Raw genomic sequence first — 23,939 nt, 5'->3', positions numbered from 1 at the left:
ACTCCTCTCAAAGGGTCCCTGAAGAGGTCACGCTCTGCCTGGAATGAGACCCTCCCTGGTCAGCCTGGGGAATGCCAGCTCATCTTTAAATACACGGCTCGGGGTGCCTGGGTGGCGCAGTCCGTTAAGCGTCCGACTTCAGCTCAGGTCAGGATCTCGCGGTCCATGAGTTCCAGCCCCGCATCGGGCTCTGGGCTGATGGCTCAGAGCCTGGAGCCTGCTTCAGATTCTGTGTCTCCCTCTCTCTCTGCCCCTCCCCCGTTCATGCTCTGTCTCTCTCTGTCTCAAAAATAAATAAACGTTAAAAAAAATTTTTTTTAATAAAAAAAATAAAAATAAATAAACACACGTGCATCTCTACCAGGATGCCCTTTCGCAATACTGTCACTGTCCTGCCACAGCAGAGTTTTCTCTTTATCGTCACTGTGCACGTAAGCCACCTAACACACAGCACCTACAACCCTTCGTGTTTCTGCCACTTTGGCCTCCTTGGGTCCCTTTTCTATCAAGGAATCATCTTGAGACCAGAGCTTTTGTTTTACTCTTCTCTGCATCTCAACACTTACTATGAGTCCTGTTACATTTTAGGTGCTCAATGAGTGCTTTAGGAATCAATTAATAATTTAATAGACTTACGCTTTTATGAAAATATGTGGGGTTCAGTTTCGTGTCAGGTCCAATGTCTTGGCAGGTCTTGTACCTCTTTTCTCTCCCTAGATAACGCCTAACTATTGCGACCGTCTTCCTTAAAACAAGACAGATGCGTCCCGTTGATATTCCTTGAGCACATCTCGTGTGCTGGTACAAGTAACCTGTATTGTAAGTTTAGGGTTCAGACAGAACCAGAAAATTCTAGGAAGCAAACATATGTTACAGATAAAGCCTTTCCCAATATTGCCAAATGCCCCTAAATTAGAACATCAATACAAGCAGGACCAGTTACTGGCAATTCCAGGTTTTACTGTAGATACCATCCACATCCAAGTCAATAAACCAGAGAGCCATCCAAAGAGAAGAAGCTGTATCTGAAAGGCCAGAAGTGGGGAGGGAGGCTGCTGCCGGGAGAGAGGGAGCTACACGCAGGGAGCCGGCAGAGAAACTGGCCCTTACGATGTGGAAAACAAAGGCAAAAGAAAAAAATTAAATTTCCTTACAGCTTACAGCCCTTTGACAAGTCCTTGAGACAGGCAGAGTGACCTTCCCCTAGGAACTCGGCGGCCTCGATGTTAACACTGCTAAAGCCAAAAGGCAAACTTAGCTTAAAATTACCCCGACCCCCCAGGATCCTGTAAATCTCCTTTAACATATAGAAACTCCTTTGGAAAATTCCTTTATCTCTAGCCCCCAAATATATGTTAGCATATATGTTATATGTTAGCCATGCATATGGCCCACTGATCTGAAGAGTCTCATGACTAAGATTTTGTTAGTACTGAATGATCTTTTCCTAACAACAGCTAGCCCCGTCAAGGTCCTGGAAACCTTGCTTCCAGAATTCCTTAGAGACTTATTCTATCCCTAACCACGCCCTCCCTCCAAACTTGAAGGTATATGATCAGTCACCCATCACAACCCCAGTGCAGCTCTTTCTGCCCACAGGTCCTGTCCCTGTGATTTAATAAAGCCACCTTTTGCACTGAAGATGTCTCAAGAATTCTTTCTTGGCGGAGGGCTCTGAACCCCAACAGTTTCACATCACTCACACGGGGGAGCTCACGTGGGGAAAACTAATCCCCCAAACATTTGGCTTTTAAAAACCAAGGGGCTGAATTCGAATAAGCAATGGGACTTGGAGCCCAAAGCTTTAATTTTTTTTTCATGTTTTTATTTTATTTTTTAGAGAGAGACAGAGCGTTATCTGGGGAGGAGCAAAGAGAGAGGGAGACACAGAATCTGAAGCAGGCTCCAGACTCCGAGGTGTCAGCCCAGAGCCTGACACCGGGCTTGAACTCACTGACTGTGAGATCATGACCTGAGCTGAAGGATGCTTAACTGACTGAGCCACCCAGGTGGAGCCTGTAAAAGTCAGCTCTAAAAGTCAGCTGACTCAGCACTGGGCTGCCAGGAGGGTGAGAGATAGCTGGGTACCTGGCCCTGAAAGGGATTGCAGTCGGTGCAGAGAGGCAAGGCAAAAAGGGCAGTTTACACAACATGGGGGCAAACGGGAGACAGATCTGTTCATACTGATTTCGGAGTGTGTTGGGGGCACTTCAAAAAACAAGGGAGCTGGCAGGTGCCAATTTCCTCCCCCACCTTCCAGCATAAACACCGGCCCTTCTGCGGGAGGTGGGGCTGCGTGGGCGCCAGCTACCCAACCTGCCAGCACGCGCCAGACCCGCAGTTTCTCGAGAGGACACGCCACACGAGGCACGCTAGCCTCAGCCCAGGGCTCAGGGCAAATGCTGTTAAAGCAGCCGAAGCGCTTCAGGGATGGGGCGTGGGACCAGAGGCCCCACACAAATGTTGCTAATGCCAATGCCCCCTCTCAAGTTCAGGGGTGGGTGGGCAGTCCCCTCAGAGCTGGCCTGCCTGGGTCCCACCCACACCGCAGAGATCACAGCCCACAACAGGCAGGGAGTCAGTGCAGAAGGCTGCACTGAAAGGAAAAGTGACCCAGACACAACAGGACACAAGCAACACACAAAGGGTACTCTCCTAAAGTGTGATAAAGGACATTTTCAACTTTAACGTTTGTGGGCCCTGTTCCTGGGCTCTCGGGGAAGCTACGCTTTTACCAAGGTCACCATGACTTCACCAAACTTCAAAGCATGGGCAATCTTCCTGCCCTGAGCACACACTGTATGTGTTTCATTAGCAAATAACCTAAAGGAAACATCCAAACTAAAGAGGAAAAATCTCCCTAAGTTCCATTCTCATACCCCTAAAGCCTTCCACCTTGCACATACTAAAAGCATAAAATAATGGTAATTTTCTGAAATGTCCTTCATCATGATGATTTGCAACTGTTGATGTAACAAAAAAACAAAAACAAAAACAAAAAAACCCATATAGAATCCTGTATTAAAATTCCTTCCCCAAAGTACTGTCTTCTTTGTGAAGATTGTATATTCCAGGCAGCTGTCCTCACTTGGGCTCAAAACTCTCGTCCTTTTTTTTTTTTTTTTAGAAATTGTGAAAGATTTGTTCATTTTGCATTAACAGTTCTTGGCACTGTTGTCAGAATACCAGAGCAGCTTGGCTGAGAACACCTTGGTGGGCAGGGGGTGGCGGGGGGGCGCAGATCATCTGGAACGTGGCCCTCGGAACCAGCACAGCCCCTTGTGCCCCTCTGACTGCTCACATTTCACAGGTGTATCTGGCGATATCCGGACGTCCCTAATTTGTGTTGATGGTCATGACTTTGATTTGAGCGGTAATGTTCTCTAGGTGGGAATAACCTAGAGGGGGAAAGTGGATGGGCTGGTTGTTTTAATTTGGCATGATACTAATTGATCTTATTAATATAAGGCTTGAATCCATTTTCTGGTTAGAAATATGAGAGGCTGAATCACTGAGCTCTGAAGAGAAGGGACACTTGCTCCTTCTGGTCGAACGGTGCTTTCAGGTGGCAGAAACCCTAGCGGAAGTGTCTGAGGATACTATTCAAGACGTCTAGGGGTGTGGGAGGCCGGGCCCCGGTGCCAGGCTGAGACCAGGTCGAGCAACGTCTCGCTGTTGACTCAGCTAACCCGGTGGTTCCCCCTCCCATTCCCCCACTCTCAAGGGCATACGAAAGCCTTGTCAAGGCTGAGAAAGTTAATTCCTGAAGCCTGTGGTCTGCAGGTGTTGGCAGTAAGGCTACCTCCCTTTTTCTACCCCGAGTCAGATAGAAACAAACATGGGAATTGTGTTTTGCTAGCAATCTTATCAACAAGGTCTTGTTGTGACCCGTTTAGAAAATTCACAAGGAACACAGAACTAAATGTTTTGGTTGCCAGCGATTATGTGAAACCTGTTTATTCTTAGAATGACCTGACCCATAAGAGTCTGGATATAAAAGATTGTGTACAGCAACAATAAAGCCATCACTTGGGCCATCAGCCCAGGGGACCCTCCTGTTCCCAAACTGTCTTCTCTTCTCTCTTTTTTTCTTACATTCCCCTACCCTCAGGACCCTGATCTCGGTGTTTGTTGCGCCGGTTGCGACAAGTGGCACCCGAACAGGGACCTGAGACAACAAGGAGGAAAGTGAAAGCGGACGCGCGACGTCTAATTCAGGTAGGGGAACTGTGCCAGCAGCACAGACGACGGGAGTAAAACTATGGGACAGAAACAGTCTACGGAACAGGGATATTTTGTAACTGCCTTGCAGGCTCTTATGAAGGAGAGGGAATTAAGGTTTCTCAGTCAGCCCTTAGGGAATTTTTTGACATAGTGCATGATTATTGCCCATGGTTTCCAGACGGGGGTACAGTTGATTTAAAGGATTGGCAGCGAGTTGGTCAGAAACTTAAAAATCAAATGAAGATTCGTGGGGCTGCAGTTCCAGGGACTTTGTGGTCTACTTGGACCTATATTAAGGAGGTCCTTGATCCGCAGGATTCTATTGAAATAGTTTTCTCTTAGCTCGGAAGTAGCCCAACCCTTAGTGACTTCAGATGCTCCTCTCCCTCCAGAAACTACTTTCAATGCCCTTTCGGGACAGTCATGGGTGCCTTCACCTTTACCTCCTCTCCCCCTCCTAGAACAGTTATCTGTGCAAGATCCAGAAAATAATGATGATTCTCCTTTTGGGGATCAGGGGGATGATGGGCCATATTTGGAAGACCAGAGGACGCCTGCCTTCTTGGCCCCTCTGGTCCAGAAGGTGCCTTTATTTTTTTTTTTTTTCAACGTTTTTTATTTATTTTTGGGACAGAGAGAGACAGAGCATGAACGGGGGAGGGGCAGAGAGAGAGGGAGACACAGAATCGGAAACAGGCTCCAGGCTCCGAGCCATCAGCCCAGAGCCTGACGCGGGGCTCGAACTCACGGACCGCGAGACCGTGACCTGGCTGAAGTCGGACGCTTAACCGACTGCGCCACCCAGGCGCCCCCAGAAGGTGCCTTTAAAACGACCTTCTTTTCAGGCACCAGATAGAGGCTTACCTCGGCTGGCTTTCCCTATTACTCAGAATCAACAGTCCACTGAACCTTACCCCGTTATGGGAACTACTCCTTTGCAGCGGACTCTGTATCAAGCAACACAGTATGGGGAAGACACCTCTGCTTTTCACACTGACCCTGTTATTCAGCAGGGGGGACAGAGAGTGTACTCCGCCCTAAGTTTTCAATTGCTGAAAGATTTGAAATCCTCTACAGCCCAGTATGGTCCAACAGCTCCCTTTACCCTGTCTATGCTTGATAATTTGAGCAGGGAGGCGTTGTGCCCAGGAGATTGGAAGGTCATTGCTCAGGCTTGTTTGAGTGTGAGAGATAACCTCTTGTGGAAAGCAGAATTTGCAGAGAATGCTGAAAAACAGGCTATGTATAATAAAAGAACTAACATACCAGTGGATTTCAACATGCTCACAGGTACAGGGCAATATTATGATGTGGGCCTCCAGCTGAATTATCCTGAAATTGCGTATAATCAAATTAATACCTGTGCCATTACAGCTTGGAAAAAACTCCTCTCCACAGGGGGCAGAACTGAGGAATTGTCTAAAATTAGGCAAGGGCCAGATGAGAAGTACCAGGATTTCGTTGGGTGCCTTTTGACTGTAGTCAGTCGTATCGTTACTGATGGGGAGGCAGGTACCATTATTGTAAAACAACTGGCTTATGAAAATGCTAATTCTGCATGTCAGGCAACCATTCGTCCTTGGAAAAATCAGGGTACCTTGGAGGATTATATTAGGCTATGTGCTGAGATTGGACCATCTTATATTCAGGGCATTACTTTGGCAGCCGCCTTAAAGGGAATGGACCCCTTACAGGTGCATGCCCAGCTTCAGGGTGAAAACGTAAGAACTAATCCAAGGAAGTTGGGTGGAATAGTGTGTTTCAAATGTGGCCAAAAGGGCCATATGAAGGCCCAATGTCGTAGTAAAGAAATAATTCCAACTACCCCCGGTTTGCCAAGTGGCCCTAACATTAATAACAAGCCGGCAATTATTTGTCCCAGATGCAGACGGGGGTATCACTGGGTCAATGAATGCCGCTCTAAAACTGATTGTAATGGCAGACCTCTTCAGGGAAACTGGAAGCGGGGCCAGCCGCAGGCCCCTCAAACAATTGCGGCAATGTTCCCACAGGCACCTTCTCACCCATTGTGTCCAACCCTGGAGACCTCCCAGGTATTAGCCAACTACACCGCAGTACCCCCGCCAGTGCAGGACTAGATCTTACCCCAGCTCAGTCCGTTTACCTAGAAGGAGGACAGCCCCCCAAAGCCATCCCCACAGGGATATGGGGGCCTCTACCCAGGAATACTTGGGGGTTATTATTGGGAAGATCCAGCTGGACTCTTAAGGGATTGATGATCTATCCTGGAGTTATTGATGAAGATTACACTGGAGAAATAAAAATTTTGGCCAGCTTAACTATGGGAACTTTGGTGCTTGAGCCCAAGACTCCCATAGCACAATTGATCTTGATACCCCAGATATCCTCCAATAATAAGGCTGTTAAACCTTACCGGGGAAATCAGGGGTTCAGCTCCACAGATCTTTATTGGGCTAAAGTGATCTCTGTGGAAAAGCCCATGCTTACATTGCATATCCAAGGAGTCCCTTTTGAGGGACTAGTGGATACAGGTGCAGATGTCTCAGTTATTGCTCAAAAAAATTGGCCTGTCACATGGCCTACTCAAGTGACTAATATTCCAATTAAAGGTGTTGGTTATGCCTCTGCTCCGTTGCAAAGCTCTGATTATTTACATTGGAGACTGCCTGATGGTATGACTGGAACTTTTCAGCCTTTTGTGTTGAACATAGATCTTAATCTCTGGGGCAGGGACATATTAACTGCAATGAATTTGACTCTGGAGACTAAGGCAGTCCCGATTCAAAAACAGACTAATCTTGCTATGCACCTTATGAAGGAAATGGGCTATATTGAGGGGAAATGCTTTGGGAAGGAGTTGCAGGGGAATCCTGAGCCGTATGTCCCCGAGCCTAAAAGAGACCATTTTGGATTGGGTTTTTCCTAGGGCCATTGGAAACTCCCCACACTATGCCTCTCCAGTGGATGTCTTCCACTCCAGTGTGGGTTGACCAATGGCCCTTACCTACTGTTAAGAGGGAGGCTGCTGCTCACCTCATAGAGGAACAACTGCAATTAGGTCATTTAGTTCCCTCCACCAGTCCCTGGAACACCCCAATCTTTGTGATGAGAAAAAAGTCAAATAAATGGAGGTTGCTGCAAGATTTGAGAGCAATTAATGCTGTCATGAAGCCCATGGGGGCTTTGCAACCCAGCCTCCCTTCCCCATCGGCCATTCCTTTACAATATCAATTACTAGTTTTGGACTTAAAAGATTGTTTTTTTACCATTCCGTTGGCCCCTGGCGACGGAGAACATTTTGCATTCTCCCTGCCTTCCACTAACTTACAGGAACCTGCTAAGTGGTATCAGGGGAAGGTCTTACCGCAAGGCATGGCTAACAGTCCGACTTTATGTCAAGAGTTTGTGGCCAGAGCAATTGCCCCTTTTAGACAGAGTTTTCCCCATGTATATTGTATCCATTATATGGATGACTTACTTTTGGCTGCTGAAACTGAGGAATTATTACAGGAGGCTTTTATTTCTCTTCAAAGATGCCTTAAAGCATATAATTTGATTGTTGCCCCTGAGAAAGTTCAAAGGGAAGCACCTTTTGAATACCTAGGGTATCTCATCTCCAAACCAACTGTCCGACCTCAGAAAGTATCAATTAGAACCGGACATTTGACTACTTTAAATGATTTTCAGACATTATTAGGAGATATAAATTGGATTAGAAATACACTAGGGGTCACCACAGAACAATTACTGTCTTTGTTTAATATTCTAAAAGGAGATAGTTCTCCAGCATCCCTGCGAAGTCTCACTCAAGAAGCTAAAGAAGCTATAAGACATATAGAACAGGCCATTCAGCAGGCCCAAGTCACTAGAATTGACCCTTCTCAGCCTTTGTATCTAATAATATTAAAACCTCAAGTCATCCCCTTTGCAATTCTGTGGCAATCTCATGGCCCACTTGAATGGCTACATTTAGCCTTACACTCTCTGCATGTCATTAATCCTTTGCTATCTATGGTTTGTCTTCTCATCATTAGAGGAAGATCCCGAGCTGTTCAGCTCTTTGGACATGATCCAGAATTTATTGCATGTGCCTTTCTGGCACAGAAGCTGGTGGACGCTGCTTTTGCCCAGTCCATCGAATGGCAACTTGCCTTGGCTGATTTTACAGGTCAAATTAAATTTCATTTACCTTCTGATTCTTTAGTACAAGGTTTCAGTCTTATAGATATTTTGCCCTATAATCCTATTGTTTGTCAGCCGATTGAAGATGCTGCTTCCATTTTTGTGGATGCTGGTAAAGAGGGTAAAATTGCAGTGTATTATGTCACTTCTCAACATAAAAATTTGATCACTTTAAATTATACGACTCAATCTGTCCAAAGGGCCGAGCTTTATGCTGTACAGGTAGCCCTAAAAACTTACCCGGAATCTATAAATGTCTATTCTGACAGTCAATACGTTGTCAAAGCCGTGTTGCAGCTTTCCACTGCCTTTATACTGACAGCAGATGAGGAACTTTATCATCTATTTCATGCTATACAAAAACTTCTTAATTTACGGCACATTCCAATTTATATTTCCCACATTCGAGCTCACGCCGATCTGCCTGGTCCCCTAGTTGCTGGGAATCGGATAGCCGATGCAGCAACCCATTTATTGCAAGTTCTGCCCATTACCACTCCTTTGGAAACAGCCAAAAGGAGTCATGATAATTTTCATCAGAATGCGGCAGCCCTTCGACGAGAATTCAAAATATCTCGTGAAGCGGCCAAATTGTTAAACAATGCGGCATCTGTCCGCAATTCTTCCCACAGCCGGTGTATGCCATTAATCCCCGAGGTTTTCGCCCCAATGACTTGTGGCAAATGGACGTCACCCAATATTTACCTTTTGGGAAATTGCAATATATACATGTGTCTGTAGATACTTGCTCAGGCTATATACATGCTTCAGCCCACTCAGGAGAAGCATTTGTTGATGTTCAAAATCACCTATTTTCTGCCTTTGCAGCAATGGGCAAACCTCATAAAATAAAAACTGACAATGGTAGTGCTTATACTTCTAAATCTTTTACAGAATTTTGCCGCCGACTCCAAATTGAGCATACAACTGGCATTGCTTATAATTCCACAGGACAGGCTATTGTTGAGCGAGCTCATCTGACTCTAAAACAGTATCTGCAAAAACTTAAAGAGGGGGAGATATTAAAGGGAAAGATAAAGTATTCCCCACATGTACATCTCACTCTTGTGTTGTGTTTTAAATTTTTTAAATGTCAATGAAGCAGGGATGACTGCCGCAGAGCGTCGCTGGGGAAGGAATCAAGAACCTCTCTTGATGGCAAGATGGAAAGATATGCCGGAAGGCATTTGGCAAGGCCCAGACCCAGTGCTTCGAAAAGGGCGAGGGTATGCTTGTGTTTTTCCACAGGATGAGGAAGCGCCGCGCTGGGTCCCGCTTCGGCTCCTCAAAGATACTACGGTTGCACCGAAAAATGGCCAAATTGACAGTGACGGAGCCCCCCCAGAAGCGACAACGGTGGAGTCATAAGGCGGGTACACCCACCTGGGGACAGATAAAGAACCTGCTGACCCAGGCCACTGATGTAGTGACGGCCTCAGGTAGAGAGGTAACGGCCACACATGTCTTCTTGGCATGCCTGTGCATTCTCACTACAACCGGGGAGTCTGCCCTCTATTGGGCATACGTGGTAGGTCCTCCTACAGTACAACCTGTAACATGGAGAGACCCCACACCCAAAGTATACACCAATCTCTCCTTTATGGGAGGGGAAGATGCAGGGTTTTTGCCCACTGTGTCGGCCTCTATAAATTGGACGGCACTCTCTGCAGGAGTACCCATCTGCCTGCAAAGGGAGTCTACGCCGTACAAACTTGCTTATATGGGTGTTTGGGTACGAAACCAGTAGGGCGGTCTATTACTTATACTATGTGGCAAAATGGCAAGCGTCCTTCTGAATGGGTACCCCGCTCTGTTGCCGCTTATTGGCAAAAGAGAGAATTATTAGGAGAATGGATGTTTTTTGGACCGCGTGATCCCCCTCAGAATCTTCCTATATGTCCCTCAGTTGGTCAAGGCCTTACTGGGGACTCACCTTGGGGTAAATGTGCCCAGTCCTCTTCATTGAGGATGACTCCTAAAGGCATAAACTATACCATTACAGATTATTCCCGAAAGGCCTGGCATTCATTCCTTCAAGAAACACCTATGGCTATTTTGGAAGTGCAAAGGGAAACAAGGAGACCTTTAGTGGCTCCTTTAAGAGATATGGGTCCACCTCCTAACAAGGTACAGGTACACCACAAGATTATCCCACAAACCACTTTGCAATCCCCTGAAGGAAGAATTCATTCTGATCTTTGGAAGTTATATGCTACCTTTGATAAAATATATACTAATGACAGCTTTAGTTTTCCAGAATATTATGTTTCTCCAGTTCTGCAATTGCGTGCCTGTGTTCCTCCACCCTACTATCTGATTGTTGGAGACGGAGCCATTACTCCAGTGAAAGAAGATGGTCATCAGTTATACCGGCTGACTTGTCCTGCTTGTGAACGGCTGCGCAGGACCAAACGGTTTCTTGGACCCTTAATTGCTGGACTCATAGCAGCAGTGACTGTAATTGCCTCTGCAACTCTATCTGTAATATCCTTACGTGAAAGTGCCCAAACGGCATCCCATGTAAATGAATTGGCTCATAATGTATCCAAGGTGTTTGCCACTCAAGAACGAATAGACCGTAAATTGGAAGCCCAATTAGAGGCACTACAAGAAGCGTTGATGTATCTTGGTGATCAGTTTGCTGTTTTGCGTACCAGACTTTCTTTAATTTGTCATAATGCGTATAAGCATATCTGTGTTACCCCTTTAGAGTATACCAGTACGACATGGGGACAAGTGCGTCGTCATTTACAAGGGGTTTGGCATGATGCTAACACTAGCTTAGACCTTTTACAGCTACAAGAAGAGATAAATGCTGTTGCACGTAGCTCACTCAGTTTCCCTGACCCTGGAGATCTCGCTGGAACCATACTGCACCAACTTAATGGGTTTAATCCATTTAATATTCTTCAGCATTCCTTTTGGATCTTTATTGGAATTGTTTCCGTAATATCTGTTATACTTGTCTTGCTGTGTTGTTTCTGGAGATGGGGTCTTACTGCCTTTACCACATACCAAGCCAGGATGCACATGTTGCAATTACAAACAATAGGGGGACATGTGGGGGGCCGGGCCACGGTGCCAGGCTGAGACCGGGTCGAGCAATGTTCCCTGTTGACTCAAGCCAACCCGGTGGTTCCCCCTCCCATTCATGTGGGAGGCCGGGCCCCGGCGCCAGGCTGAGACCAGGTCGAGCAACGTTCCCTGTTGACTCAAGCCAACCCAGTGGTTCCCCCTCCCATTCCCCCACTCTCAAGGGCATACGAAAGCCTTGTCAAGGCTGAGAAAGTTAATTCCTGAAGCCTGTGGTCTGCAGGTGTTGGCAGTAATGCTACCTCCCTTTTTCTACCCCGAGTCAGATAGAAACAAACATGGGAATTGTGTTTTGCTAGCAATCTTATCAACAAGGTCTTGTGACCCGTCTAGAAAATGCACAAGAAACACAGAACTAAATGTTTTGGTGGGCAGCGATTATGTGAAACCTGTTTATTCTTAGAATGACCTGACCCATAAGAGTCTGGATATAAAAGACTGTGTACAGCAACAATAAAGCCGTCACTTGGGCCATCAGCCCAGGGGACCCTCCTGTTCCCAAACTGTCTTCTCTTCTCTCTTTTTTTCTTACATTCCCCTACCCTCAGGACCCTGATCTCGGTGTTTGTTGTCCCGGTCGCGACAAGGGGTCCCATAGGAATTTCCATCTCATAAGATAATTAATGATTGGCTCGTCAGGGAACGCACACGTAAGGATTGATCATCCAGTGCCCCGAGCCCCCTCGGTGGTCTTGGACCTCTCTGGAAGAAACCAAGACACGTAAGAGAGTTTATCATGGCGACTGGCGACACTCACAAACAGCACCCTCTCGATCCACCACAATCTTATTCAAGCCTTATTCTAAAAGTAAAACTGAAACTAAAAGAATTGGGGAGCCATGCTTCAAAGGATGGAATTAGCCCCCAGAAAACCAAGAACCACCCACAAGAAACTCCAGCCGGCTACATGTATAGGACATATGGAGCCTATACTTGCAAGTGCTTACTTACATGGGAAAATTGGAAGGATAACTTGAGTCTCAGGTGGCCCAAATGGGGTTCTTTTGACATGTCTGAATTAGTTTCTTGTGTGCATAAGTAGGGAAAGCCGGCTATGAGACCAAGTAACCAGAAACCAGGAAGCCATTTGGTTCAGTCAATGAAGCTCCTGGCTTTGGGGGAGGAACCAACAGTCACAGAGGTACTCTGGCTTCATTCGGTTTGTCCCTTGCTGCAGCTTTTGGTATCTCTGCAAGAAACCGGTTGTGATGTAATTGGAAACGGAAAATAACTAATTAATAGATCCATAAATTATAATGCTGTCTTACAATTAGATTTGTGTTAATAAAAGGGGGATATATGGAAATTGGGTCTTTAATGTCCTCTCCACAAACATTGATGAAATGCAGACTACATTTTGTTTGCATCCTGTTTGTGCATTTGTGTCCATATGTATTATAAATGTGAGATATTTTCTCTACCTGTGGATGGGCATTGCTAAAGTTAATCTGTAAAAGAGCTCTATTTAATTGGTTTAAAGGCAAGCGCTTGTAAAAATTGAGCATTTTAAAACACAAAAGGCTAAAAACTAATCCAAATGTTTTTTCAAGTTCACATGAGCCGGGATAAAATTCCCAACATCCATACTTTTATGTTACTTCATAATAAAGATGCATCACAGGAAAGGACCTAACTGATGGCCCAAAGAGATAAAGATGAAGAAAATTTAAGACACTGACCCCTTACCCAGTAGTCGGAATAATGAGGAACAGGAGAAGGAAGACAGGCAGACACTAGAAATCCTAAATCCACCCTCCAAGCACAAGCACCAGAACTGGTGCCCGGCCCTCTCCTCTTCCAGAGGCTGACAGGAGACCGGATAGGAGATGGAGGTTTAAAAAAAAAATTGGGGCCAAAACTTTAAATCTGCCTCTGGCCTTGCCAGCGACTCCCCTTCTACCTTTGCCTCTGCTTCCTGTTCCTGTACCCGCTTCCAGTCCACTCGCACAACCAACTCCTAAACTATCCTTGGTGCCTCCAGTGCCATCAGCTCTTGCTCGTCCTACCCTCACTGTCAAGGAGCAAAAAGCACCCCAAGCTGTTGGGCCACCTCCTTGTGAGGTTCAAAGCGAAGCACCTCCCAAATCAACATGAAAGAGTCAAGGACTCCCCTGGACTTAAATCACTCACTTCAGATTTCCCCACAGGAGCCCCAAATAAAATTGACCAGTGGGGAACAAACCGATTGACTTTTTAGTGGATTTGGATGCAATATATTCGATATTAAAGCTAATTTGAGGTCATTGATTTCATTAAAATAAACATGGCTTTAGAGTTATCGACATCAAATATAATGTAGGCAACCAACTTTTTATTCTATTTGAATTTATTGGTTAAGTTCATGTTATCTCTGTTGCAATGTGTAAGCAGAGGGAACTTAAAATACTGGTTAATTTTGTCTGTCTCATAAAGTTTTCATGGGTAATTGCTGAGAACAAGTAAATTAAATAACTAGGTTTATGGATAAATTTTAAAATAGCTTCCCCAAATCATTAATAATCTAAAACTTTGAAGTTTTGCTAAGTTAAATGATAAACTAGGTTAAATTCATTGGGTATCTAAGTCTTTCCCAAATAAAATAAAATCTTAAAACATTAATTACTGCATGTAGGTTTGTCTGTGTTGGCTTCTTATTGTAGAGAAACTGAAAATACTTGAGTCCAGGGGCATCTGGGTGGCTCAGTTGGTTAAGCATCTAACTCTTGATTTTAGCTCAGGTCATGATCTCATGGTTCGGTTCATGAGATCAAGCCCTGCTGTCAGAGCAGAGATTTCTTGGGATTCTCTCTCTTCCCCTCTCTCTGCACCTTCCTGCTTGCAATCTGTCTCTCTCAATATAAATAAACTTAAAAAAAAATACTTGAGTCAGTTGGTAAGCATACTTTGTGCATTATTGAAAGACTGTACTATAAAAAAAGGATGTAGAAACTATTAAATATATTCATAAATTTTCCATTCTAAAACGTTCTGGTGTAATAATTCACAATTTGTTACTAGTTAATTTTCACAGGAGACTAAGATTTCTAAGAATTAAAACTCTGATAAATATGATTAAGATTGCTGGAAAATGATTTTTTTAAAAAGCAATTACGTATATAAGAAAGTAGGAGATATGTAAGAAAGGTGTAAAGAATGAAAATACATTTTGTTGATGGAAAGAAAATAATTTTGTCCTGAAATGAGACTGGTTATTTAGAGAGAGAAAATTTAGGACAGAATCTAAGTTAAAAAAAAAAAAAAAAAACAAGTTGTAAAACGTTTGTGAAGGGGAATCTTTGAAAAAGAACTTTATATGTGGTCAGGACTAACACTAGAATAAATGAATTTTTAAAATAGTATGATATAAAATTAAGATTTGGCTTTTCTCTCTGTTAAGAAAAAAACACTAAGATTTCTTGGATTACTGGTCTACTCTTGATAAGAAATTATAAACAAGGTCCCCCCCCCCCCCCCCCCATTTGCTCAGAAAAATAAGGTTTCTTGATTTGTTTTTGTAAGGTCTTTGATTACTCGAAAAAACGAAATCCTTCAATATTAAAGTGGCAAAATTTGGTCACAAGTATTCCAACGTTCCGTAAAATCTCTTATGGCCCTTTTGGTTAAACAGCAATTAAATATTAGGTTTTATAATAATCTAACATCTTATATAGGCACATGCTTTTAAAACTTTCTAAGTTTTTTTTAAACAAACTTCCCAGAAATTCAAATACTAAATGAAGTCTTTTTGACTAAATAGGCTTGTTTATTTGGTATGTTAAGTCACGTGGGAAGCATTGTCAAATAACTGATTGTAACTTCTCTTAGGTTATCTTTGTGGGTAAATGTTACAACTGTTCCAAAACCATATAAAATTCCTAAGGTTTGACTATTTCCTGGTATAATGTCATCACTTAAAATTCTAATTATTAAAACATTATGTGTCACAAAAATAACCAAATTTCCTTGTCAACTGCATTGTAATGAGCTCTCATCAGAGTCTCATCAAACCATGCCCATTTTTGAGTCTTTTGTCATTTACAGTTATTTTTCTGATGCTCTTACAAAATATGTTTCAACTTCAAAGAGTTCATGAATATGAAAAGGAATTTTGACAAATACAGGTTTCTGATATCTTTAAGATCATAAAACTAAACTGAGTAAGGATTTCCAAAACTAATGGGAAAACTACATTCAAGCAAAACAAAAGTTGATAACATGGGACTAAGTGAATTAAGGAAAATGATTACAGTTTTGTTTTATGACTCTTGTTTGAAAATATTGCTGATTCTCTAATGCTTGCTCTTCAGATTCAAGGAAACTTTTTCTCTTAGGTTATCTATGACTTACAAAAATTTGATAGAGATTCCTTTATGAACAAATTGAAGCATTTATCTTTTCTCCCTGCCTGAACCCTCCAGAATTCAAAACTCTCAATGAGTATTCTTTCCTTCATGGTGATTATAATTATTTACATAAATTCAATAAAAATCTGTTCTCCTTTAACAGAACACCATTGGAAACATTGGTTATATTACCAAGGCTTTGACTGGAACATCATATTTGAAAGAGACATGTACAGACTCAGATAAGACCAGATGGCTTTAAGGAATTAAGGTTGACTTTATAGCCAGTAGAGTCCCTTAGAAATGTCAGCCTGATACCTTGCTTATGGAGTTCCCAGCTGCCTTACCAGCCCTGCAGACCAAAGCCAGACAACTTGAGGTAAACTTCAGAAAGATTGCCGCAATAGATCATATACAATCACTGTGCCTGTTACTCTATGGGCCACTCAAAAGGATCACCAGAGACATTTGCACTATAAAATCCATCAGATTGCCACTGCCTGCTCCCCCTACATCTGGGGATGCTTCAAGTCTGACATCTAAAAATCTTCTCACACTGGCATCACTAGGGACTCTGACGCCGCGTTTATAATTTGCTCCAACCATTAACTTATATTTTTCTTTTATTTCCAAAAAAAAAAAAAACCCTGTTATTAATGACCTGATTGCTTGCTAACTAAGACAGAGTCTATATGGTGGCTAACACCACTTGCTAACACCACCTATATTGACTCCTTATGGGAAATAAGAACCCATAGAGATAAAATCAAGCAGCAAGCCACTTGGCTATTAGAAGCTCTTGACCACCACCACCACCCCCTTTCCAAGGTGGCTGGGACTGGTTTACTGATCTATTCTATTGGATACCCATTGATACAGCCTTTAGAGGGGATGACGGACTTAACTATATTGTTATTTTTCCTTAAAATGTGTTTGGGGATAAAATGAACGATGTCATGTAGTACCAAACTATGTAGGAAAATATCCAAGTTCTCAGATGAGGAACTCTCTCTGATAGTTCCCCTCCATTGGCACAAGGGGCCAAGAGTTGCATCCAGTACCACGTCAAATCCTTCCATTCCAAGGCCCCTACTATGCCTTAATTCAGCTTGAAGCAGTTACAGAAGGGGGACTGCCACCCATGTTCCAAAGAAATGGAATGAAGGATTGACTACAGGAAATTATAACAGAAAAAAACTTAGCATATTTGACTGTATGTTGCTTCTATTTCCCTTGCTGCTATGGCCTTTAAAACTTCTGCTTAGCCCAGCACATAGGTATAGTACAGCAAAGATTTTCAGAAACTGCTCTTTATGCAAAACCTACCTCACCTGAAGAAACAAAGAAGTAGCCAAATTGGTCATCATTCCAGTTCTTCAAGATGAAGGGATGATCATAACTCAGGGGAATTGAAACCGTGCCTCATAGGGTTAAGGATGTTAAAACTAACAAAAAGTTTAAAACTTGTTTTTCAGATAAGCATTTCCCCCAGCCAGCTGTTGTGTTTTTCAGATCTCAGGAAAAGACTCACTAGCTGTCTCTGCAGAAGCCTGGACTCAAGGTCAATTGATGTGATTACAGCCTATGAACAAGCAAGGCTTGGCACAGGTGTGTGCCTTACCAGAGACAACAAGCCTAAGACCCCATCCAGCTTATACCAGTTCTTAGAGCATGCCCATGACCCCTTCTCCTTACCCTAAGAAAACTTCCTGATGCCAGGGACTGAATTTTGTCTCCTTCTGATGTTAAGTCTCCACCCCAAGGAAACATGGGAATATATGTTAGGTTTGTTCAATGTGCATGCTCCATCTTTCCTCATAAATAATCATAAATTTCCCTACCCTTTTATTTTCCAAGATGTACGTAAAGGATTCTTTGGACTTTTTCTTCTGTCTCAGTCTGTTCAAATATCACATTGGTTTCTTCAAAATGTACTTATTGGAATTATTTTACTGTCCATATATCATTGTTATAAATGTTATATCAAATGTAAAACTAGACAGTCTCAGCCAAGCACATGTACTTTGTTCATCAGTTGGACTTAATAAAGAACATATACCACTTTTAAGCTTCCCACCATTTATGTTACAATAAATTCCCCCCAACAAGGAACCGTGTGTGTGTGTGTGTGTGTGTGTGTGTGTTCACGCCTAGCAAATGAGGGACTTGATGGACCAACGGCAGACAAGCCAGTCACCCTGGCATCAAGGGACATAACATAAGGTCGATCATCACTGCTTTCTGAGGACAGATTATTGATTAAAAGGGGGGAATGATAAAAGACATTTTCAACTTTTAACGTTTTTGGGTGCTGCTCCTGGGCTCCCAGGGAAGCTATACTTTTACCAAGGTCACAATGCCTTCACCAAACTTCAAAGCATGGCAATCTTTCTGCCCTGAGCACACATTGTCCATCTACTTCATTAGCAAATAACATAAAATAAATATTACAAACTAAAGATAAGAGTAAAAATCTCCCTAAATTCCATTCCCATATTGCTGAAGCCTGCAACCTTGCACATACTAAAAGCATAAAATAAAGTTAGTATTTTTCTGAAATGTCCTTCATAATAATTATTGTAACTCTTGCTATAACAAAACCATATATAACCCTGGATTAAACATTCCTTTTCCAAAGCACTTTCTTCTCCGTGAAGATTGTATATCCCAGGCAGCTGTCTTCACTTGGGCTTGAATAAAACTCTATTCCTTTTTTTTTTTTTTTTTTTTTTTTTAGAAATTGTACAAGGTTTGTTCATTTTGTGTTGACAAGTGTCAGGTTAGGTTCCGGTGAACAGAAGACATTGCACTGCAGGGTACTCCAGGACCTCTTCTTCATAAAGTCACTAACTTTCAAGAGCAGAAGATATATCTGACTTTCTTACACAGAAACAGACACAGAGAAGCGGACAAAATGAGGATACAGAGAAATTTATCCCAAAAGAAAGAACAGGACAAGGCCATGGCCAGAGATCTAAGTGAAGCAGATACAAGTAAGATGCTTGATAGAGAATTTAAAACAATGATTATAAGGATACTCTCTGGGCTTGTGAAAAGAATGGAAAACATGAGTTAGGCCCTTAACACAGAAAAAAGAATAACATAGCAGAGATAAAGGGCTCGATAAATGAAATGAGAAACACACTTGATGGAATGAATAGCAGTATAAAACAGAGGGGTGAATTAATGAGCTAAAAGAGGAATGGAAAGTAACCAAGCGAAAAAAGAGAGAGACAAAGGAATTACATAAAACTAGAATGGAGGTAGAGAACTCAGTGATCCCATCAAACATATAATAATATTCATATTATAGGAGTCCCAGAAGAAGAGAGAGAAAGGGGGACAGAAAATTTATTTGAAGAAAAAATAGCTGAAAACTTCCCTAATATGTGGAAGGAAATAGATATCCGGATCTAGGTGGCACAGGGAACTCCCATCAAAATCAGCAAAAGCAGACCTCCACCAAGACAGATTGTAATTCAATTTGCAAAATAGAGTCATAAAGAAAAAAATCGTATAAGCAGCAAGACAAAAGAAATCATTAACTTAGAAGGGAAAATTCATAAGTCTACTGGGATATTTTTCAAGAGAAACTCTGCAAGACAGAAAGGAGTGGCATAATATATTCAAAGTGCTGAACGGGAGAGTAGTTGGAGTTTCTTCCAGACATACGTCTGCCCTTATTTTGTGGACTTTCCTCACAGCATGGCCCTAAATGCCAGCTTCACTCCCACCTCAAATGAAGAAACTGCCTCCTGCCCCCAAGTGAAAGGAGACATTGACCTCTCCAATGGGAGATAAAGAGCAGCAAAAAGCAACTGAATATATTGATGAAGTACAAAATGACATAGACTTAACGAAGAAGTCAGTGAGGAGATTTTGAAAGTAGAACAGAAATATAACAAACTCCACCAACCATTTTTTCAGAAGAGGTCAGAATTGATCACCATAAAGCCCAAATTTTGAGGTAACATTTGTCAATCATCCACAGGTGTCTGCACTGCTTGAGGAGGAGGATAAAGAGGTGCTGCATTATTTGACAAGAGTTGAAGTGACAAAATTTGAAGACATTAAATCAGGTTACAGAATAGATTTTTATTTTGATGAAAACCCTTACTTTGAAAATAAAGTTCTCTCCAAAGAATTTCATCTGAGTGAGAATTGTGATCCATCTTCAAAGTCCATTAAAATCAAATGGAAATCTGGAAAGGATTTGATGAAACATTCAAGTCAAATGCAGAACAAAGCCTTCGGGAAGAGACGGCATGAGGAAGCAGAAAGCTTCTTCACCTGTTTGCTAACCATTCTGACTCAGATGAGTTAGGAGAGGTCATCGAAGATGATATTTGGCCAAATCCATTGTAGCACTACTTGGTTCCTGATATGGATGTTAGAGGAGGGAGAGGAGGAGGAGGAGGAGGAGGAGGAGGAGGAGGAAGATGAAGGAAAAGAGGACTAACTGATGGATCCCAAACTTCCATTTTTAATTTTCTCCGGTCCCTTGGAGCAAGTTGTAATCTTTTTTTCCCCTTTCCTTGTGGCTCATGCGCCCTGTTTTTAAAAGTCTCTATTCTCTGCCTTTATACCACGGTTCTCAACTTACTTTGGGGGAAAATACCATGAACAGAATAGAGTAGGGAAAGAAACTCTACCCCTTTCTGTTCCAAATTATTTTTATCCTTTCCTGTCTCAACAAAACCTTTATGGAATTAACACCACCATGTTCTGTGGGAAAAAAGAAAAAGCTGCTCCCTTAGCTATGCCGGAAACTGGAGGGTGTTACCCTGCTGTGTAGTAATGCATGGAATTTAGCTTTTTCCCTCCTTTCTCTCACTATTGGGCTCAGAGATAACACTGTGTCTGTACGTGAATATGGACAATTAGCATTGACCAAGATATATCTGTCTACTTTCTCTTGTTTAAAAAAGGCGGGGGGGACTTTAAAAAAATGGGGCTACCGAAGATCAGCAAGGAGTGGGTTTGAAATGTTTGGGTGGGTAAGAGGACATTTTGACAACATGGCTTTGGCATGTTTAATCAGGATGTTTAATGGACATCCTAGCAGTTTAAGATGACACCTTTAAAATAAAATACCCTCCTAATGATGACTTGAACACTGCCGCTCGATAGGAGAATCAGAAGAACCTATGGGATCTTATTGGGAATTGACATTGTCCATTGTAATTTTGTTCCTGTTTATTTTTAAATTTTCTTTTTGTTTCACCGGAAAGGAAAGATGATGCTTGGTTTTAAACTTTAAAAGTGTACAAGTTGTTTTGTTACAATAAAACTAAATGTGTACACACATGTGCCTGTGCACGCATGCGCGCGCGCGCGCGCACACACACACACGCGCGCGCGCGCGCGCGCGCCACTGTGATTAATGGGAAAAATCTGAAGCCAAGAATATTCTATCCAATAAGACTATCATTCAGAATAGAAGGAGAGATAGAGTTTCCCAGAAAAACAAAAATTAAAGGAGCTTATGATGACTAAACCAGCCTTGAAAGAAATATCAAAGGGAACTCTTTGAGTGGAAGTATAAAAGTAGGAAACACAAAAGCAGTGAAAATGAACGTTTCTGTTAAAAAATCAGTCAAGGAAGTAATAAAAAGGGATATAAAATGTAGTAACACATGTTTAAACATGGGGAGGAGAGGAGAAAAGAATGGGTTCAAGCTTAAATGGCCACCACCTTAATATAGACTGCTATATGCAGATGACGTTATATACAAACCCAAAGCTAACCACATATTAAAAACCACTAACAAACATGCAAATAATAAAGAGAAAGAAAACCAAATATATCGCTAAAGAAAATAGGCAAAACATGCAATAAAGACAAGAAAGGATCAGAGAAAATCTTCAGAAACAACCACAAGACAAGTAATAAAATGGCAGTAAATACATATCAATAATTACTTTGAATGTAAAGGGACTAAATGCTCCAGTTGAAAGATACAGGGCTTCAGAATGGATAAAAAACAAACAAGACCCATCTGTATGCTGCCTGCAAAAGACTCATTTTAGGCCTAAAGACACCTCAGGCTTGTTTTTTTTTTTTTTTTTTTTTTTTTAACTTTTTTTTTTATTTTTGAGACAGAGAGAGACAGAGCATGAACGGGGGAAGGGCAGAGAGAGAGGGAGACACAGAATCGGAAACAGGGTCCAGGCTCCGAGCCATCAGCCCAGAGCCCGACGCGGGGCTCAAACTCACGGACCGCCAGATCGTGACCTGAGCCGAAATCGGACGCTTAACCGACTGAGCCACCCAGGCGCCCCCAGGCTTGGTTTTAACACTTGTTTCCTTTTTGTTGATTTATTTGTTGCAATTGGCCTCCAGCAATCCCTTTAACCTCTACCAGCTGCTCTGGAACAAATTGTAAATTTGTCAAAGGCACAAAAATCTCTTAATTCGTATTTCTGTTTTGTTTAAATAATGTTTTCCCTCTAATATTGATTTTCCTTTTCTTTTCATTCTTTTTGTTGCCCAGTTCCCGCCCCCTCCCCACACCTTATAGATACCCTTCCTCGTTGAAATGAGATGCAGTACTTACAGATGTAGCCTGCCTGGGTTCAAATCCCAGCTCTGGTGTTGATTAGCTGTGTGACTTTGGGCAAGTTACTCAACCTCTCTAAGGTTCAATTTCCTAATTGGCAACTGTAAATCTACATCTACCTCATAAGGTTATTATGAGGATTAAATGAGTTAGTAGATGTCAGTCACTGAGAAGACGGCCTGTCATGTACCATAAAATAAGTGATAGCCATTATCATTTCATTGTATTTTCCTTCCTAAGCCAGTCTCCAACCCCACTTCATCATACTCACTTCTCATCTGCACTAATCACAATACCTTTTGGAAGCAGTAAGCGTGACATTCATTAAGGCCAGAGGAAGGGATCTCACTCTGGAGGCCGTCTCCCTGTGAACACCCGCTGCAGGGCGCCCTGCACATCAGGGTTCCGGAGACTGTAGATGAGTGGGTTCAGCATGGGGCTGATGACAGTGTTGAGGATGCCAATCCCTTTGTCTTTGTCCGAAGCCTCCACTGAGCCCAGCCTCATGTAGCTGAAGACGCCTGTCCCATAGAATACGCCGACAACCGTGAGGTGGGAGCCACACGTGGAGAAGGCTTTCTTCCTGCCCTCAGCAGAGCGGATTCGCAGGACTGCAGCTGCCACGTGTGCATAGGACACAGTGATGAGGACCAGTGGGGCCACACCCATGAAGGCTGCTGCTACAAAGAGCAGCAGCTCATTGAGCTGGGTGCTGGAGCAGGAGAGCTGGAAGAGCTGTGGGAGGTCACAGTAGAAGTGATTGATCACATGGGGGCCACAGAAGTCAAGAGTAGATAAGGCAACAGTTTGGGTCAGTGCGTTGGTGAAGGAAAAGGCCCACGACACGCCCACTAGCGCTTGCTGAATTCCCCAGCTCATGCGGGTGCTGTAGGTGAGGGGCTGGCAGATGGCCAGATAGCGGTCATAGGCCATGACTGTCAGCAGGAAGCAGTCCGCCCCTGCCAGGAGGTGGAAACAGAAGAGCTGTGAGAGGCAGGCCCCGTAGGGAATGCTTCTGTTATTGGACATGAAGCGTCTCAGCATGGCAGGGACAGTGACACTGATGCACCCGACATCCAGCAGGGACAAGTTCCCCAGGAAGAAGTACATGGGGGTGTGGAGTTTGGGTTCGGTGAGGATGGCAGCCAGGATGCTGAGGTTGCCCCCAAGAGTAGCTACGTAAGCGAGAAGGAAGACGGTGAAGAGGATGGGCTGCAGAGCTGGGGTCTCTGACAGACCCAGCAGGACAAACTCAGTCACAACAGAATCATTTCCTGAGGCTCCCAGATCCATGGCTTTCTTCCACCAGCAGCAGAACGGAGCAAAAACTAGGAGGTGCCAATGGTGGTGAAAGGAGAATGAGATCCTGATAGAAACCACCAAGTGTAGCAATGTCCCAGAGAGGGCCAGGATGCAAGGACACATAAAATTTAACAGAGTTAAAGATTGTGACATAATAGGAAAAGACTTGATAAACCTGACACTTAATGGGTAAGAACAGTAGCACTGGAGAGACTCAAACAGAACTAAATGAATAGACATAAAATGGGGAACAAATGTAATATTTGAAAGTTAA

The 23,939-nt window shown here is 43.1% G+C and overlaps 1 protein-coding gene, 1 long non-coding RNA gene and 1 pseudogene across 2 annotated transcripts; 2 read left to right on the top strand and 1 right to left on the bottom strand.

Moving 5' to 3' along the window:
* The first annotated feature begins 3,619 nt into the window (after nt 1-3,619).
* LOC125926906 (uncharacterized) lies at nt 3,620-11,984 on the top strand. Its single transcript, XR_007459192.1, has 2 exons — nt 3,620-3,656; nt 11,578-11,984. It is a non-coding gene; the product is annotated as an uncharacterized LOC125926906 (long non-coding RNA).
* A 7,609-nt stretch (nt 11,985-19,593) lies between these two features.
* LOC125926150 (protein SET-like) lies at nt 19,594-20,325 on the top strand (annotated as a pseudogene).
* Nucleotides 20,326-22,708: 2,383 nt separating this feature from the next.
* LOC125926899 (putative olfactory receptor 3A4) lies at nt 22,709-23,656 on the bottom strand. Its single transcript, XM_049636805.1, has one exon. The coding sequence runs from the start codon at nt 23,654-23,656 to the stop codon at nt 22,709-22,711; it is 948 nt and encodes a 315-aa protein (XP_049492762.1).
* Between the last annotated feature and the right edge of the window lie 283 nt (nt 23,657-23,939).

This window comes from Panthera uncia, chromosome E1, assembly GCF_023721935.1.
Source record: "Panthera uncia isolate 11264 chromosome E1, Puncia_PCG_1.0, whole genome shotgun sequence".
Taxonomy (NCBI): Eukaryota; Metazoa; Chordata; class Mammalia; order Carnivora; family Felidae; genus Panthera; species Panthera uncia.
Note: the sequence above shows the minus strand (reverse complement) of the source record. Positions and strands in the feature narration are given on the sequence as shown.